Below are 19257 nucleotides of genomic sequence, written 5' to 3' on the forward strand. Positions count from 1 at the left end.
ACATGGCAGATGAAATTTAATGCAGAGAAGTGTGAAGTGATACATTTTGATAGGCAGAACGAGGAGAGGCAATATAAACAAAATGGTACAATTTTAAAGGGAGTGTAGGAACAGAAAGACCTAGGCTTGTATTTACACAAGTCTTCAAAGGTGGCAGGACAAGTTGAGAATTCTGTTAAAAAAGGATACAGGATCCCTGGCTTTATAAACAGAGGCATAGAGTACAAAAGCAAGGAAGTTATGCTAAACCTTTATAAAACACTGGTCAGGCTCCAGCTAGAGTATTGTGTCCAATTCTGGGCACCACACTTTAGGAAGGATGTCAAGGCCTTGGAGAGGGTGCAGAGCAGATTTATTAGAATGGTACCAGGGGAGCACGGTGGCATAGTGGTTAGCACTGTTGCCTCACAGCGCCAGGGATCCGGGTTCAAATCCGGCCTCGGGTGACTGTCTGTGTGGAGTTTGCACATTCTCCCCGTGTTTGCGTGGGTTTTCTCCGGGTGCTCCGGTTTCCTCCCACAGTCCAAAGATGTGCAGGTTAGGTTGATTGGCTATGATAAATTGACCCTTAGTGTTAGGGGGATTAAAATATGTGGGGTTACGGGGATAGGGTGGGATATGTGTTGGTGTAGGGGTTACGCGGATCGGGTGGGATATGTGTCGGTGCAGGCTCGATGGGCCGAAATGGCCTCTATCTGCACTGTGGGGTTTCTGTGATTCTGTGATTTCTGTGATGTGGGACTTCAGTTATGTGGAGATACTGGAGAAGCTGGGATTGTTCTCCTTAGAGCAGAGAAGGTTAAGGGGGGATTTAATAAAAGTGTTCAAAATCATGAAGGGTTTCATAGGGTGAATAAGGAGAAACGGTTTCCACTGGAAGGGGGATAAGAACATAAGAACATAAGAAATAGGAGCAGGAGTTGGCCAATCGGCCCCTCGAGCCTGCTCCGCCATTCAATAAGATCATGGCTGATCTGATCCTAACCGCCAATCCACTATCACAGAACCATCTCCTGAATCTAACAGAATTAGACACACAAAATAGGAGCAGGATCAGGCTACACGGCCCCTGGGCCCGCTCCGCTACCCACAGGGCCATGACCGATCCGAACCTAGACTCATGTCCAAATTCCTACCCGCTCCCCGTAACCCTCAATTCCCTTTACTTCTAGGAAACTGTCTATTTCTGTTTTAAATTTATGTAATGATGTAGCTTCTACAGCTTTTTGGGGCAGCATATTCCATGGACCTACCACCCTCTGAGTGAAGTAGTTTCTCCTCATCTCAGTTTTGAAAGAGCAGCCCCTTATTCTAAGACTATGCCCCCTAGTTCTAGTTTCACCCATCATCGAGAACATCCTCCCCGCATCCACCCGATCCAACCCCTTCACAATCTTATATGTTTCAATAAGATCGCCTCTCATTCTTCTGAACTCCAATGAGTAGAGTCCCAATCTACTCAACCTCTCCTCATATGTCCATCCCCTCATCCCCGGGATTAACCGAGTGAACCTTCTTTGTACTGACTCGAGAGCAAGTATGTCCTTTCTTAAGTATGGACACCAAAACTGTATGCAGTATTCCAGGTGCGGTCTCACCAATACCTTGTACAACTGAAGCAATACCTCCCTATTTTTATATTCGATCCCCCTAGCAATGAAAGCCAACATTCCATTGGCCTTCTTAATCACTTGCTGCACCTGCATACTAACCTTTTGAGTTTCGTGCACCAGGACCCCCAGATCCCTTTGTACTACAGTACTTTCCAGTTTCTTGCCATTAAGATAATAACTTGCTCTACGATTTTTCCTGCCAAAGTGCATAACCTCACACTTTCCAGTATTGTATTCCATCTGCCAAATCTCTGCCCACTTACTTAGCCTGTCTATGTCCCCTTGCAGGTTTTTTATGTCCTCCTCACTCACTACTTTCCCTCCCATCTTAGTATCATCTGCAAACTTTGATATGTTACACTCGGTCCCCTCCTCCAAATCGTTAATATAGATTGTAAAGAGTTGGGGACCCAGCACTGACCCCTGCGGAACACCACTAGTTACTGATTGCCAGTCTGAGAATAAACCATTTATCCCAACTCTCTGCCTTCTGTTAGATAGCCAATCCTCTATCCATGCCAGAATATTACCCCCAATCCCCTGATTTTTTATCTTAAGCAATAATCTTTTGTGTGGCACCTTGTCAAATGCCTTTTGGAAGTCTAAATACACTATGTCCACTGGTTTCCCTTTATCCACCCTATATGTTACTTCCTCAAAGAACTCCAGCAAATTTGTCAAACATGACTTCCCCTTCATAAAACCATGCTGACTTTGTCCTATTAAATGATTATCCAAATGTCCTGTTACTGTCTCCTTAATAATGGACTCCAAAATTTTACCTACCACAGATGTTAGGCTAACCGGTCTATAGTTTCCAGCCTTCTGTCTACTGCCCTTTTTAAATAAGGGTGTTACATTAGCAGTTTTCCAGTCTGCCGGGACCTTTACTGAGTCCAGGGAGTTTTGGAAAATTATTACCAATGCATCCACAATCCCTACCGCCACTTCCCTCAAGACCCTAGGATGTAAGCCATCAGGTCCAGGTGATTTATCCGCCTCGAGTCCCATTATTTTACCGAGTACCACTTCCTTAGTGATTTTGATCGTGTTTAGCTCCTCCCCCCCTATGGCCCCCTGTTTGTCCAGTGTTGGGATATTCTTGGTGTCTTCTACTGTAAAGACTGATACAAAATATTCATTGTGTTTTTGCCATCTCCATATTTCCCACCATTAATTTCCCGGTCTCATCCTCTAAGGGACCAACATTTACTTTAGCCACCCTTTTTCTTTTTATATAACTATAAAAACTCTTACTATCTGTTTTTATATTTTTTGCTAATTTACTTTCATAATCTATCTTCCCTTTCTTAATCAATCTTTTTGTTATTTTTTGCTGTCTTTTAAAGTTTTCCCAATCCTCAATTTAACCCGGAAAAGTGCGAGGTGATGCACTTTGGGGGGGACTAACAAGGCAAGGGAATACACAATGAATGGTAAGACCCTCGGCAAGATGGAGGGTCAGAGGGATCTGGGTGTGCAAGTACACAGATCCCTGAAGGCGGCGGAACAGGTGGATAAGGTGGTAAAAAAGGCATATGGGATACTTGCCTTCATTAGCCGAGGCATAGAATATAAGAACAAGGAGGTTATGATGGAGCTGTATAAAACACTGGTTAGGCCACAGCTGGAATACTGTGTGCAGTTCTGGTCGCCACACTACAGGAAGGATGTGATAGCTTTGGAGAGGGTGCAGAGGAGATTCACCAGGATGTTACCAGGGCTGGAGCGCTTCAGCTATGAAGAGAGACTGGGCAGATTGGGTTTGTTTTCCTTGGAGCAGAGGAGGCTGAGGGGGGACATGATTGAGATGTACAAAATTATGAGGGGCATAGATAGGATGGATATTAAGGAGCTTTTTCCCTTAGTAGAAGGGTCAATAACTAGGGGGCATAGATTCAAGGTAAAGGGCGGGAGGTTTAGACGGGGTTTGAGAAATAACTTTTTCACCCAGAGGGTGGTTGGAGTCTGGAACTCACTGCCTGAAAGGGTTGTGGAGGCTGGAACCCTCACAACATTCAAGAAGCATTTGGATGAGCACTTGAAATGCCATAGCATACAAGGCTACGGACCAAATGCTGGAATATGGGATTAGATTAGACAGGGCTTGATGGCTGGCGCGGACACGATGGGCCGAAGGGCCTCTATCCGTGCTGTATAACTATGACTCTATCCTCCCACTAGATTTGGCTACCTTACATGCCCTTGTTTTTATTCGAATACTATCCTTAATTTCTTTACTTAGCCACGGATGGCTGTCTTTTCTTTTACACCCTTTTCTTCTCAGTGGAATATATATTTTTTGGAAGTTGTAAAATAACTCCTTAAATGTACACCACTGATCATGTATCGTCTTACCCTTTAATCTATTTTCCCAACCCGCTCTACTCAATTCCGCTCTCATACCTTCATAGTCTCCTTTATTCAAGCTTAGCACGCTCGTTTGAGATCCAACCTTCTCACCCTCTAATTGAATATGGAATTCAACCATGTTATGGTCACTCATTCCAAGGGGATCCTTTACTAGGACATTTTTAATTAATCCTGTCTCGTTACACAGGACCAGATCTAAGGTTACTTGCCCCCGGTCGGTTCAGTTACATACTGCTCAAGAAACCCATCCCTAATACACTCAATGAACTCATCCTCAAGGCAGCCCTGCCTAATTTGATTTGTCCAATTAATATGATAGTTAAAATCCCCCATAATTATAGATGTTCCCTTATTACAAGCCTCAACTATTTCCTGATTGATACTCCGTCCAACAGAGTTGCAACTGTTCGGAGGCCTATAGACTACGCCCACTAGTGTTTTTTTCCCCTTATTATTCCTTACCTCCACCCAAACTGTTTCATTATCTTGATCTTTTGACCCAATATCATTTCTCTGTATTACAGTGATTCCTTCCTTTATTAACATAGCCACCCCACCTCCCCTTCCTTCCTGCCTGTCCTTCCTGATCGTTAAATAACCTGGTATGCTTAATTCCCAGGCATTGTCACCCTGCAGCCATGTTTCTGTAATGGCCACAAGATCATACCCATATGTAGTTATTTGTGCCATTAACTCGTCTATTTTGTTACGAATGCTACGTGCATTCATATAGAGTACTTTCAAATATGTTTTGTGACACTTAGTTCCTGCTTTTGCCCTTTTTATTACTTTACCTTTTACTCCATACCTTCTGCCCCTTCCTGACACGCTCTGGTTTTTAATTTCCCCACTGCTACCTAAGTCTATGACCTTCTCTGTTGTCATTTTTATTATTTGCTCTCTAGGAACCTCCCCCCCACTAGTTAGTTTAAAGCCCTCTCTACAGCCCTAGTTATATGATCCGCCAGGACTCTAGTCCCAGCACTGGCCAAGTGAAGCCCGTCCCAACGGAACAGCTCCCTCCTGCCCCAGTACTGGTGCCAGTGTCCCAGGAAGCAAAACCCATTTCTCCCACACCAGTCACCAGATCGGTTTCCAGAGGACACTGATTTAAGTTAATTGGCAAAATGGAAGATGAAGAGAATTGTTTTTTAAGCAGCGAGTTATGATGATCTGGAATGCACAGCCTGAAAGGGTGGTAGAGTCAGAGAGGCACAGAAGGAGGCCATTCGGCCCATCGAATCCATGCCGGCTCTCAGCAGAGCAATCCAGTCAGTCCCATTCCCAAAAGTAGCTGATGCAGCCACTCAGCGGCTCAGTCACGGGAATGAACTAATAAATTCCACGCCCCAAAATAGACAGGAAGACGGGAAAAGGACGAGGAGATTCACCGCAGTAGCCAGAGATTGCAACAAATAAAAATTAACTTGGAAGCGCACCGCATGTCACTCGGCATCTCGGAGAAAGGTCAACATTTTCTCAGGAATGACCCATGAATGGCAGAAATAGACGGATAATGCTGAAAATGCACAGCAGGACTGTTGGCGTGCGTGCGTGAGGAGAAGCAGATTCAATAGTAACTTTCAAAAGGGAATTGGATAAATACTTGGAAAGGGAACATTTTGCAGGGCTGTGGGGAAAGAGCAGAGTGAGTGGGACTAATTGAAGAGCTCTTTCAAAGAGCCGGCACAGACACAACATTCTATGATTCTATGAACTGGAGTTTGGGGAGGTGCATTTCTGCCAAATTCACTTCCCCACTGTTTCTCAGATGGCCAGGCAAATGGTTAACTGGGACTTAAAGGGAATGGGAGTGTGAGCGGGGAGCAAAGTATCACAGAATTTGCAGCACAGGAGGGGACTTCCCCTTCCCACGGCTCTTGCTGCCCTGGCCCTGATCCCCCAGTCTCTCTCTCGTTTCTCTTCTACCTCACCCATGAGAAATGGTTCCTGCTCCCTTGACCCTGTTCCCAGTAAATTGTTGATCACCTAACTTGCCTTACTGGCCCCCATGCAAGCTGACATTGTAAATGGTCCCTCTCTTCAGATACTGTTCCCCTCACTTTGCTGCGATGCAGAAGTACTCAAAGCCAGAGAAGGCATTAATATTTTTAGTTAATTTGTGGATGCCACACTGGAAATTCTGGCCTCTTGTGAATCCCCAATTTTAATCGCTCCACCATTGGCAGCCTGGCCTTCAGCTGCCTGGGCTCTTAGCTCTGGAATTCCCTCCCTAAACCTCTCTGCCTCTCGACCTCTCTCTCCTCCTTAAAACCTACCTCTTTGACCAAGTTTTTGGTCATCTCATCTAGTATGTCCCTTATGTGGCTCGGTGTCAAATTATGCTTGATAACGTTCCTGTGAAGCACCTTGAGATGTTTTACTACGTTAAAGGTGCTATATAAATGCAAGTTGTTGAAATATCGACTGACTTGTGTACTGAGATTTGTGGGAAAAGACTTTGGGTATCAGAGCTAAGTGCTGGCAGATAGTAAGTACGTGGTTGGAAGCTAATACGAACATTAAGCTGGGGAGGGCTGAGGTCTAGCACGAGTATGTGGTGTAAATTGAGAGTAAGGAACGCAAGCGAGGAGCAGGCATCAGAGAAAATAGTTTCCAGGAATTTTGAAGTTTGTAGAAGGAAATCCACTAGTAAGAATAAAGATTTTATTCATAATTTTTCATTGGTAGTTTCAGTTGAAAATTTGTTAAGTGTTAGCTCTATCTTTAAATTTAGTGTTTTGATTCCTTTTGCTCAAAAATATTTTGCATCTGGCATGTGCCCGTCACACACCAGATGTTACAGATGCAAAACAATTTTTTTTTTTTTTTTTTTTTTTAAAAAAAAGAGGCAGGGATTTCATCCTGGGTTTGTGGGCTAAAATTCGTAAGCAATTTACTGACCTCACTAACTTATAAGCAACTACAATGACCTGGATTGAGGTCAGTAATTTGAGCAGCAGCCTTAAAAGGACATGCCATGTTAGCAGCTAAACATCCTTCTGAATACCAACATTTACTAGCCTCTCTCCAGACTCGTGTGATGAACAATGCCACTGAAGATCCATTAATATAGCAACAATAATTTAAAAACTGCACATCGACATACCAAGATGTCATATGCCAAAAGTTAATACAAAACAATCTTAAAATGCTGGTTGTTCCTAACCTGCACTTCTAATCTCCAGCCAGTAACTGATAAGCACATTCCAATCTCCAAAGTTCTCTAACCAAACTATTAAACACCTCTTCTAGACTTATCTTTTGTTTCTTTACTTGTCCCATTACTATCTCCTTTTACCTTGTACTATCATCTCTTTTGTCATTTAATCTCTCCTGCCTTCCATCCTATCACAGACCTTCCCTTCTGTTCTTTCCTCCCCGCCCCCCTTTTGCTTAAAGTCTGTTACATCGCTAACTTTTTCCAGTTCTGACGAAAGGTTATTTGTAGTGATCAATAACATGTTATTCTGTGGTGGACACTAGGTGGAGCAGTAGAGCTGTATATAGCTGTATGTATAAGACTACACTACCCAGCTATATATTATATAAGACTACATTACCCATGAGACTAGGCTACCCACAAGGCAGCAGTCAAGATGGAAGCCTCTACAAGATGCTGTACAAGTCCACATGTGCTCAATAAAAGTAGCTAGCAAAAGCTAGCTGTGTTCATAATAAGAATGTCTATTTATTAATGAACATAACATGGTACCAGGGTGGTGAAGATCTGCTGAAAATTGTGAAAAGCGACATGGAGAATTTGATGCCACCAGAGCGTTTGAATCTCAGAAAAAATCGACTACAATTGGCAGACTTTTAAACAGCAATTCGAACTCTACATTGCAGCCATCGGATTTGGTACGAAGCCAGACGCAAAGAAGATAGCGTTGCTGCTTACGGTTGCAGGCCCACAGGCGATAGAGGTATTTAATACATTTGTATTTAATCCAGCGGAGAACAGAGACAAATTAGACGATGTGCTACAGAAATTTGATGCACATTGTTCTCCCAAAAAGAATGAGACGTATGAAAGATACATCTTCCGTTCTCGGACACAGCAACAAAATGAGACTTTTGATAGCTTTATAACTGATCTGAAACTGAAAGCACAGACATGTAATTTCTCTGAGCTCAAAGCATCCATGATTCGTGACCAGATTGTGTTTGGTATTCATGATAAAAAAGTCAGGGAACGTCTGTTGAGAGAAACCGAACTAAATTTGGAAAATGTGGTGAAAATATGCCAAGCCAGCGAGCTAGCTCGAAATCACGAAGACTTTCAGTGAAATCAATAATGCTGCGATTGTAATGAGTGATAATGCTGCTGTCGGTGCTGTGTCCTACAAGGGGAAGAAACGTGGGCAGAACAGAAATGAAAAGCAATCGGAGGATGAAATTTTTAATTGTAAACGCTGTGGTTACAAACACCAGTTAAGACAATGCCCAGCGTTTGGAAAAATGTGCACAAAGTGTAATGGAAAGAATCACTTTGCCAAACAATGCTTTTCAAAAGTAAAAACTAAGAAAGGGCAACAAGTTAATGTAATTGAGGACACTGATTTAAGTGAGAGATTTTTTTGTAGGAATGGTGTCATGTGACAATATCAAAAAGGATACAGAAAATGTGCAGCCCTCAGAAATGGACAATGCTGAACATAAAGTTAATGCAGTAAAAGAGGACAAATGGATGATCCCACTGCAGGTAAATGGAGCATTAGTTACCTTGAAACTAGACACTGGGGCAAAAGCAAACTTAATCAGTATGAGTGACATTAACAATATGAAAGAAAAGCCCAAAATGCAGAAAAAGTCAGTACTACTGAAGGACTATAATGGACAGAAAATAGATAGCTTAGGTGTATGCAGACTTAAAGTGACAGTCAAAGACAAAGTGCATCATCTCATGTTTTCTGTTGTGGCTGAAAGACTTGATTCGATACTAGGTGACAAAGCTTGTGAAGACTTAGAACTGGTCAAGAGAGTCTACCGTATAAACTGTGCCATAAGCAGACCAGATGACTCAGGTGATGAAGCAGAGAGCCCATCAAGGATGAAAAGGCCAAAGGGTATCCATGTCTTCAAAAAGCCTAGTTTCTCCAAGAAAGAAAGAAAAAGACTTTAAGGTCAAAGAGAAGCCAAAGGAAGAAAAGCACAAAGAGGAAAAACACAAGGAGAAAAAGTCCAAAGATATAACCGCAGCAGATGTTGTTAAGCAGTGGAAAGAGAAAAAGAAAAAGAAGAAGCCTGCACCAGAGCAGGAAGCAGTTCCGGTGGATACTCCTTCTTCCCTCAGGCCAATCTTTGGTGTTCCATTAGCCGAGGCTGCTGAGAGGACTATGCTGTATGATGGGATCCAGCTGCCAGCAGTTTTTTGAGAGTGCATTGACTACATTGAGAGTTATGGCATGAAGGGTGAAGGAAACACTGAAACCCTCTCCAAGCAAAGATCGCAAGGAGACCTCGATCTATACAAGAGCAGATTGATGACAATGCCGCAACTGCATCTTGTCATTCACCGCCAGAACAATCTCATGAAGACACATCAGACTTACCCGTGTTGAGAAGATCCACACGTGAAGTAAAAGAGCCTGATAGACTTAATCTTTGAGTACAATGTAAAGCTTTGAAAATGTGTTGACTGTTTTGAAAATGTTTATGTTTATAGAGCACTAACAAAAGTGTTACTGATATTATCTTTATTGTTTTCTTGAAAGTTGATTGATATTGATTTTGTTAAACCTCAAAGAGAGGATGTAGTGATCAATAACATGTCATTCTGTGGTGGACACTAGGTGGAGCAGTAGAGCTGTATATAGCTGTATGTATAAGACTACACTACCCAGCTATATATTATATTAAGACTACATTACCCATGAGACTAGGCTACCCACAAGGCAGCAGTCAAGATTGAAGCCTCTACAAGATGCTGTACAAGTCCACATGTGCTCAATAAAAGTAGCTAGCAAAAGCTAGCTGTGTTCATAATAAGAATGTCTATTTATTAATGAACATAACAGTTATTGACCTGAAACGTTGACTCGGTTTCTCTCTCCACAGATGCTGCCTGACCTACTGAGTATTTCCAGCATTTTCTGAATGACCTTGATTGTCTTTAATTAATTAGTTTGCAGCCTTCAAATACTACTCCTGTTCTTAGAAAACAAAGCATCATCTGACATACTGTGACCAACAGCACAATAGATTTACCAGCACATTTTCAATAGACATTGGAGAGTACTTTAAGCAAAAAGTACTTCAAGCAAAAAGTACTTCCCCGGGACTCTTTAAAGCAACTGCAAAAGATCACAAAAATTAGGACTTACTTAGCAATTGGGTATTCCCACATGTATCCACATCCACCGTGAAGCTGTACACACTGGTTGGCTACATTATTCTGGAGGTCAGAAGCCCTATAAAAAAAGTTAAATGTATATATTATTCTTTTAAATCCAGAGACACCATTGATACAGCTGTCAATCATTAAGACCATCTCATTACCAGAACATGTCCTTTACAGAATCACCAAGTATCTTTTTTTGTCAATTTTCTCCCAATGAGATGCATTTCAATGGATATGGGGTGCTCTCCTGTACCCTGTTGTAAATGGCTAGTCTTCATGTGTGAGCACAGACAGTGGTGCCAGCAGGCTATTCCATCAGCCAAGCTCCTGTCTGCACACGATACCCAAACATGTACATTTCTCTGGGTGATTACTCCCTCCCTAACCTGGGTGTGCTCAAGCCAATGGTATCACACGACACCGCATCCCTGCCCAGTTGCAATCAGCACATGCCAGAGACTGAACGGATATATATATGATTGGGATTACGGAAACATGGCTCCAGGGTGACCAAGGCTGGGAACTCAACATCCAGGGGTATTCAATATTCAGGAAATACAGGCAAAAAGGCAAAGGAGCTGGGGCAGCATTGCTGGCTAAAGAGATTAACACAATAGTAAGGAAGGATATTAGCTCTGATGTGGAATCTGTATGGGTAGAGCTGAGAAATACCAAGGGGCAGAAAACGTTAGTGGGAGTTGTATACAGACCCCCAAACAGTAATGCTGAGGTTGGGGATGGCATTAAATGGGAAATTAGAGATGCGTACAATAAGGGCACAGCAGTTATCATGGGTGACTTTAATCTACATATAGATTGGGCTAACCAAATTAGTAACAATACTGTGGAGGAGGAATTCCTGGAGTGTATACGGGATGGTTTCCTGGACCAATATGTCGAGGAACCAACTAGAGATCAGGCCATCTTAGACTGGGTATTATGTAATGAGAAAGGATTAATTAGCAATCTTGTTGTGTGAGGCCCCTTGGGGCGGAGCGATCATAATATGATCGAATTCTTCATTAAGATGGAGAGTGAAGTTTGACTCCGAGACTAGGGTCCTGAATTTAAATAAAGGAAACTACGATGATAGCGCGAGTTGGGTAGGATGGATTGGGGAATGTTACTTAAAGGGTTGACAGTGGATAGGCAATGGCAAACATTTAAAGATCGCATGGATGAACTACAGAATTTGTTCATGCCTGTTTGGCATGAAAATAAAACAAAAAAGGTGACTCAGCCGTGGCTAACAAGGGAAATTAGGGATAACATAAGATCCAAGGAGAGGACATATAAATTGGCCAGAAAAAGCAGCAAACCTGAGGATTGGGAGCAGTTTAGGATTCAGCAAAGGAGGACAAAGGGATTAATTAAGAGGGGGAAAATAGAGTATGAGAGTAAGCTTGCAGGGAACATAAAAACTGACTGTAAAAGCGTCTATAGATATGTGAAGAGAAAAAGATTGGTGAAGTCAAGCGTAGATCCCTTGCAGTCAGAATCAGGGGAATTTATAATGGGGAACAAAGAAATGGCAGACCAATTAAATATATACTTTGGTTCTGTCTTCACAAAAGGAGGACACAAATAACCTCCCAGAGATGTCAGGGAACATAGGGTCTAATGAGAGGGAGGAACTGAATGAAATCAGTATTTGTAGGGAAATAGTGTTAGGGAAATTGACGGGATTGAAGGCCGATAAATCCCCAGAGCCTGATAATCTACATCCTAGGGTACTTAAGGAAGTGGCCCTAGAAATAGTAGATGCATTGCTGGTCATCTTCCAAAATTCGATAGACTCTGGAACAGTTCCCATGGATTGGAGGGTAGCTAATGTTACCCCACTATTCAAAAAAGGTGGTAGAGAGAAAATGGGGAATTACAGACCGGTAAGCCAGACATTGGTAGTGGAAAAAATGCTAGAGTCCATTATAAAAGATGTAATAGCAGAGCACTTGGAAAACAGTGACAGGATCGGACAAAGTCAACATGGATTTACAAAAGGTAAATCGTGCTTGACTAATCTACTGGAGTTTTTTGAGGATGTAACTGGTAGAATAGATAAGGGAGAACCAGTGGATGTGGTGTATTTGGGCTTTCAGAAGGCTTCCAATAAGGTCCCGCATAAGAGATTAGCGTGTAAAGTTAAAGCACATGGGATTGGGGCAAAGTACTGACTTGGATAGAGAACTGGTTGGCAGACAGGAAGCAAAGAGTTGGAATAAACGGGTCTTTTTCCGAGTGGCAGGCAGTGACTAGTGGGGTACCGCAGGGATCGGTGCTAGGACCCCAGCTATCCACAATATACATTAATGATCTAGACGAGGGAACTAGATGTAATATCTCCAAGTTTGCAGATGACACAAAGCTGGGTGGGCGTGTGTGTTGTGAGGAGGATGCCGAGAAACTCCAGTATGATTTGGACAGGTTGGATGATTGGGCAGATACAGTATAATGTGGATGAATGCAAGGCTATCCACTTTGGTGGCAAAAACAGGAAGGCAGATTATCTGAGCGGCAATAGATTGGGAGAAGGGGAAGTGCAACGAGACCTGGGTGTCCTTGTGCACCAGTCGCTGAAGGTAAGCATGCAGGTGCAGCAGGCGGTTAAGAAGGCAAATGGTATGTTGGCCTTCGTAGCGAGAGGGTTCGAGTACAGGAACAAGGATGCCTTGCTGCAGTTGTACAGGGCCTTGGTGAGACCACACCTTGAGTATTGTGTGCAGTGGAATTCTCTACCACAGAAGGCAGTTGAGGCCAATTCATTAAATATATTCAAGAAGGAGTTAGATATATTTCTTAAGGCTAAAGGGATCAAGGGATCTGGGGAGAAAGCAGGGACAGGGTACTGAATTTGGATGATCAGCCATGATCTCATTAAATGGCGGAGCAGGCTCGAGGGGCCGAATGGCCTACTCCTGCTCCTATCGTCTATGTTTCTCTGAACCTGGAACCATGTGGTGTGTGTGACTCAGTTACACCTTGCATTTAAACATCTGACCTACTGGGGAAACTCACTGCGTGTTCTCAATGAATTACAGCACATCTTTTTTAAAAGCTTGGAACAGATTTAAATATTCAGCAGCATTGCAAGATCTTAGTTGATAACAAGTTAGCTTTTCAAAAGTATTTTATCCCTGAGGAACAGCGAGAAACTGCTGCAGAGCTGGAAAACTCTGTCCACTAACCAGGCAGGACAAGCTATTTTCCAACTTTGGTTATGAGAAGACAAAAAAAGCAACTCAACAACATTAAACTTCAGTGCGTTTGCATGTCTTGCTCTACAGTTTCTTTTTCTACTTGCAAAGTTAGACAGCCTTTTCTCTGCTGACTTTTTTTAATGTGAGTTTTGTACTCGTCAAGGTGAGGGATGTTAGTGCTCTGGGTGGAAAATTTTCCATTTCAGGCACCTGAGTGTCAGCATCAAACGCTCCCAGATCACGAACAGACTAAAGCTCCCTCTACTCTGCCCCAGAAAATTGCTTCAGCAACCCGAGAACATCACGCACTGCTGCACCAGTGGGACCCTTTATTTCCCACAAGCTGACCAGTCACTTCTCTGAAGGAAGTGATCAATTTAGTACCACTATTGTGCTGTGGGTCCGTACCCAAGGTGAATTCCAGCTCTTGCCTACACCACTTCTCATCTATACCAATACTGTACATTACTTTTTAGAATTTATGTTCAGTGGTACAAAGTTTCTAGTAACAGCTTTTAATCAAGAGAAAAGTCAATGCTTGGTAAATGAAAAGCTGTACACTCAACTTCCTGAACCCAGCTGCATAACTGGGGCGGGGCAAGGTAGGGCAAGAGTGTGGCAGAGGCCTAAGAGCAAGTTACCTGGCTGAACTCTCGGTCGTGAAATATGGTGTAGCGCAAAGGAGCTGGAAAAGGAGGGAGAAGAATGGACAGAGAGGAGCAAAGCATATAACCTTTGTCTGAAAAAGCTTCCGGAAAGTTTAAAGAAAAGCTGTGCTTTCCGAGTGGAATTTTCCATAGAAAGGCACACACAGCACTGGTCAGTCAGCCTTACAAGGGGTGGTCTATAGATTCCCCTTCAGACAATCTGGTGAAGGATTTTAAATAGTTTCAGGGGAACCAAAAATAATCAAAGAAAAATATTCCCACAGATGCTTCCTTATTTCAGTTAGACACTGAAACGTCTTTGATGCCATTTAGTCTGTCTAATCATATTTTACAGCAAATATTGTGAAGGGCTGGTACTGTGGCCGGTGAACACAGAACTTACCATTTCCTCATGTTTAGTTTCACATCTGATTAACTTTTACTAATTCTGTTTATACAATAATCATTTGCATATTTTAGTTAAATGTACGACAACTACATGAAACAAGTTGAGCTTGGACAGTTTCAATCCAGTTCCAAGTGGATGCTTTAACTAAAAACACTATGCAAACTGCTGAAACAGAGGCGGTGCAGAGCTGACACCACGAGGAACTAAATTGATTTAAGATCACGGAATTAGCTTGGATTAATGGCTAGTTCTATTGATGTTAGTGCAGCTCCCACAATTGCTCTCTCCAACTCCTCCCAACTACTTCTCCCTACTTTACTGACAAATAGTTTTAAAAACCTCACTTATCAGCTATGTATTTAAAGCCTGTTTTTCTAGATCATAGAAGCATAAAATACATAGCTGTTACATAGAAAGGTTCAGCAAAGGTTACTGCAGGAAACCATTTAGACACAATGGCCTTGAGCCACTAAAAGCGCTCTATAGTTCCATAGTAACAAGATACAAGAGGCCTCTCTGTTTAAACAAGCAGCTTTTAACTTTTATTTATTGGACTGTTATCCCAATAGTTCTCCCCCTGCTATGATTAGAAATAAAATAGACTGCTTGAAATAGAATACTACTTTAAACAGAGTTTGAATTACTAGTTTAATTTACATACAGTTCAGATTGCTTTTAATCAAAGCACTGTCTTTGCCTGGGCCAGATTTGTCTCCCTTTTTAAAAAATCAGTACTGTGTGTGCTTCTGCTGGTGAGACTACAAGGAGGAGGAGGGGAGGGCTCTGGAACACCGCCAGTGCCCCACAGATTTCCTCCCTCATACATGCTATTTGGCCGAGCAGGTTTGTCCCTCTTCAATCCTTTTAGCTCAAATATTTCTCTTGGGTACTCAATATACAGTACTACAAAAATTGCTCAGCATGTTATGTTTTCCTCTTTAATGAGTACTTGTAGAAAATATTCATTCATATAACTTTTATATTTTCATATTCACCACTACCTTTACCTTTTAAAATTCTAGTTTCCTCTCTAAATGCTGTTGTACTGTCTGATACTGGAAGAATGTTTTAGTATTGGGTTCAACAGTTTTTTAGGTTTATCTGCTTTTGCACCTCTAATATCTCTTGGCTTTACAAAGTATCAACACAGAGACAGGCCATTTGGCCCAACTTGTCTGTGCCGGTGTTTATGCTCCACACAAGCCTCCTCCCACCCTTTTCATCTAACCCCATCAACATATCCTTCTATTCCTTTCTCTCTCGTGTATTTATCCAGCTTTCTCTTAAATGCATATATGCTGTTCACTTCAACCACTCCCTGTGATAGCGAGTTCCACATTCTAACCACTCTTTGGGTAAAGAAGTTTCTCCTGAATTGTCTATTGGATTTATTAGTGACTATCTTATATTTATGGCCCCGAGTTCTGGTCTTGCTCACAAGTGGAAACATCTTCCCTACGTCTACCCTAACAAACTCTTTCATAATCTTGAAGACCTCAATTTAGGTCACCCCTCAGTCTTCTTTCTAGAGAAAAGAGCCCAAGCCTGCTTAATCTTTCCAGATAGGTATAACCTCTCAGTTCTGGTATCATTCTAGTAAATCTTATTTGCATCTTCTCCAGTGCCTCTATATCCTTTTTATAATATGGCAACCAGAATTTGTTAGAGAAAATTATCACACTACCCTGAGCGCTCCTGTTTTTTTCCTTGATAGTCTTTCTATAATTTTCTTTTCCCATTTAATTATTCCTGGCCAACCTTTTTCACTCGACCAACACGATCAAAAAAGGTCAGATTAACTGGTTATTTGCTGTTTGTGGACCTCGTTGTGTGTAAATTGGCTGCCGTGTTTGCCTACATGACAGCGACTACACTTTAAAAGTACTTTATTGGCTGTGAAGAACTTTGGGATGTGTTGAGGATGTGGAAGGCGCTGTGTATAAGGTAGTTCTTTCTTTAGTTGCATTCTGGAGATTGTTTGTTCAGTTTACAATGGGCAGACAGAAGGAAGATGCAATTTAATGTGATAAGTGCAAGACAATATATTTTGGGAGGAAAACAAGGAATGGGAATATACAGTCAATGGAAAGGCACCGAAGGGTTTGGATGAACAGAGATCTAGGACTTCAAATACATAATTCCCTGAAAGTGTAAGTGCAGGCAGAGAAAGCCACAGAAGGGTGTGTTGGGTTTTATAAATTGGGGCAAAGAATACCAGAAATAATGAGAAACTCGTACAAAACATTGGTTAGGCCACATTTAGTGCACTGTGTGTAGTTGTGGGCACTCCATTATAGAAAGGACATTAAAGACATAGAGAATGTACAGCGTAGATTCACCAGGATGATGCAGGGGTGGAAAATACCTGAGATACTGGGATTATTTCCACAGAAGCAGGGGAGGCTAAAAGATTTAATAGAGGTTTCTAAAATTATGAATTTATAGAGCGAATAGGAAAAGACTATTTCCTCTGGTTGGGAAATCAGTGATGAGGGGTCATCAATACCAAGAGAGTAAGGAGAGCTGAGTTTTTCCAGCATTTTCTGTTGTTGTTTCGGAGTAAGGAGAGATGTTAGGAGAAACTTCTTTACACAGAGGGTTGCTGGAGGATGGCATGAGTGTTTGAATCAGAGACCATTGCATCTTTTAAGGGAAAATTGGACAAATATTTAAAAACAGAGGAACACACAGGGCTATGGAAAGAGAGAGTATGGCAGTGGAATTAGTCTTGGATTGTTCTAGCAAAGAGCCAACACAGACACAATGGGCTGAATGGCCTCCTTCTGTGTTGTAAACCCAGTGGAAGTGTAGGCCATTTCGTAGGTCTTGAGTTCTGCGGTCAGATCAACTGCCCCCTCCTGTGGCCTGCTAAATGCACTGAGCCAGTTCAATGGATCCTTGTGCCTGCGTAGCAACACAAAAGTATTTTGACAAGAGCAGAGTGACACCTAGAACCACTTCAGCTTCAATTCCCAGATCCACTGAATACAATTTTTAAAAAACATTCACCAGACCAATTCAAAGACCACCATATTTTGTAATCGTTTACTTCTACTCTCCAGTGGCTCTATTAGAGGCGATTCAGAAAGTGGAGGCCCGACCTTCTACACAAACAGAACAAAAAGCATTTATTGCACTTCAAAACACAATTCATTGTGTGATGTGCTTGCGATTTTTGGCAACTGTTAAACAAGGTAAAAAGATCTTAAATGTATTTATGCATTCCTACGCCATAAAATATCCTTTGAACCTGATGAACAAATATCGTCATTATAGCTTAGTCAATCCCTGAAATTCACATTTTGTACAACTTTTGCAAATGCAATTCTGTAAAAGGTGGCATACTGACGCTAATTAGTTCCACATCTGGAATCATGCCCCATGATTCCATGGCCCAGGAAATTGCCTCATAGCTCAACTCCAGCTGCAGAATTTCTATCCCCACAATGCCACTTTTCTACCCACCAGTTGCTGTGTTTCATAGAATCATAGAATGGTTACAGCATGGAAGGAGGCCATTCGGCCTATCGAGCCCGTGCCGGCTCACTGCATGAGCACTTCAGCTAGTCCCAATCCCCCACCCTTTCCCCGTAGCCCTACAATTTTATTTCCTTCAGGTACTTATCCAACTCCCTTTTGAAAGCCACGATTGAATCTGCCTCCACCACCCTTTCAGGCAGTGCATTCCAGATCCTAACCACTCGCTGAGTAAAAAAAGTTTTTCCTCATGTCGCCTTTGGTTCTTTTGCCAATCACCTTAAATCTGTGTCCTCTGGTTCTCGACCCTTCTGCCAATGGGAACAGTTTCACTCTATCTACTCTGTCCAGACCCCTCATGATTTTGAATACCTCTATCAAATCTCCTCTCAACCTTCTCTGCTCTAAGGCGAACAACCCCAGCTTCTCCAGTCTATCCATGTAACCGAAGTCCCGCATCCCTGGAATCATTCTCGTAAATCCTTTCTGCACCTCTCTAAGGCATTCACATCCTTCCTAAAGTGCGGTGCCCAGAATTGGACACAATACTCCAGTTGAGGCCAAACCAGTGTTTTATACAGGGTCATCATAATTATCACGCTTTTGTACTCTATACCTCTATTCATGAAGCCCAGGATCCCATAAGCTTTTTTAATTGCTTTCTCAACCTGCCCTGCCACCTTCAATGATTTGTGCACATATACCCCCAGGTCTCTGTTCAGATTGTACCCTTTAGTTTATATTTCCTCTCCTCACTCTTTCTACCAAAATTATCACTTTGCACTTTTCTGCGTTAAATTTCATCTGCCACATGTCCACCCAGTGAGTTTGGGATTCACTCTGTGCTCAGTACCTGCTCACTGAGTTTACCAACCAACAACTTGCATTAATATAGCATCTTTAACATAGTAAAACATCCCAAATCCAATCAATTTTATTTGCCATTTGTAACTAGTACAATGGAATGCTTACTCCCCGTAGGGACACGTCAGCTATTTTTACAGCGCCGTGTTCAGAAGTCAATTCTTTGGCATCCAGTGGCAGTGGGAGCACGATGTCCCTCAGCCGCTCCGTCCTCCTCGTCACCGCGGCCTCCTCCTCACTGTTGCTGGCTCGGCTCCACGTGTGGTGGCCTGCTTCTCCCGCTCACCCGCTGGCCACCATTCCCGGCTCCCCTCCTCCCAGTCAGACTGCGAGT

General features: G+C 42.5%; 1 protein-coding gene across 1 annotated transcript in view; it reads right to left on the reverse strand.

The window, feature by feature from the left end:
• The window catches only part of acadl (acyl-CoA dehydrogenase long chain), a 53563-nt gene that overhangs the window by 3258 nt on the left and 31048 nt on the right, over nucleotides 1–19257 (reverse strand). The window contains exon 6 of the mRNA XM_085985376.1: nucleotides 10313–10399. Coding sequence (XP_085841502.1) covers nucleotides 10313–10399 — 87 coding nt within the window. The remainder of the gene's footprint in view (nucleotides 1–10312; nucleotides 10400–19257) is intronic.

The sequence above is a fragment of the Somniosus microcephalus genome, chromosome 4 (genome assembly GCF_052327205.1).
Source record: "Somniosus microcephalus isolate GS21.2 chromosome 4, FLI_Smic_1.0, whole genome shotgun sequence".
In the NCBI taxonomy this organism is placed as follows: Eukaryota; Metazoa; Chordata; class Chondrichthyes; order Squaliformes; family Somniosidae; genus Somniosus; species Somniosus microcephalus.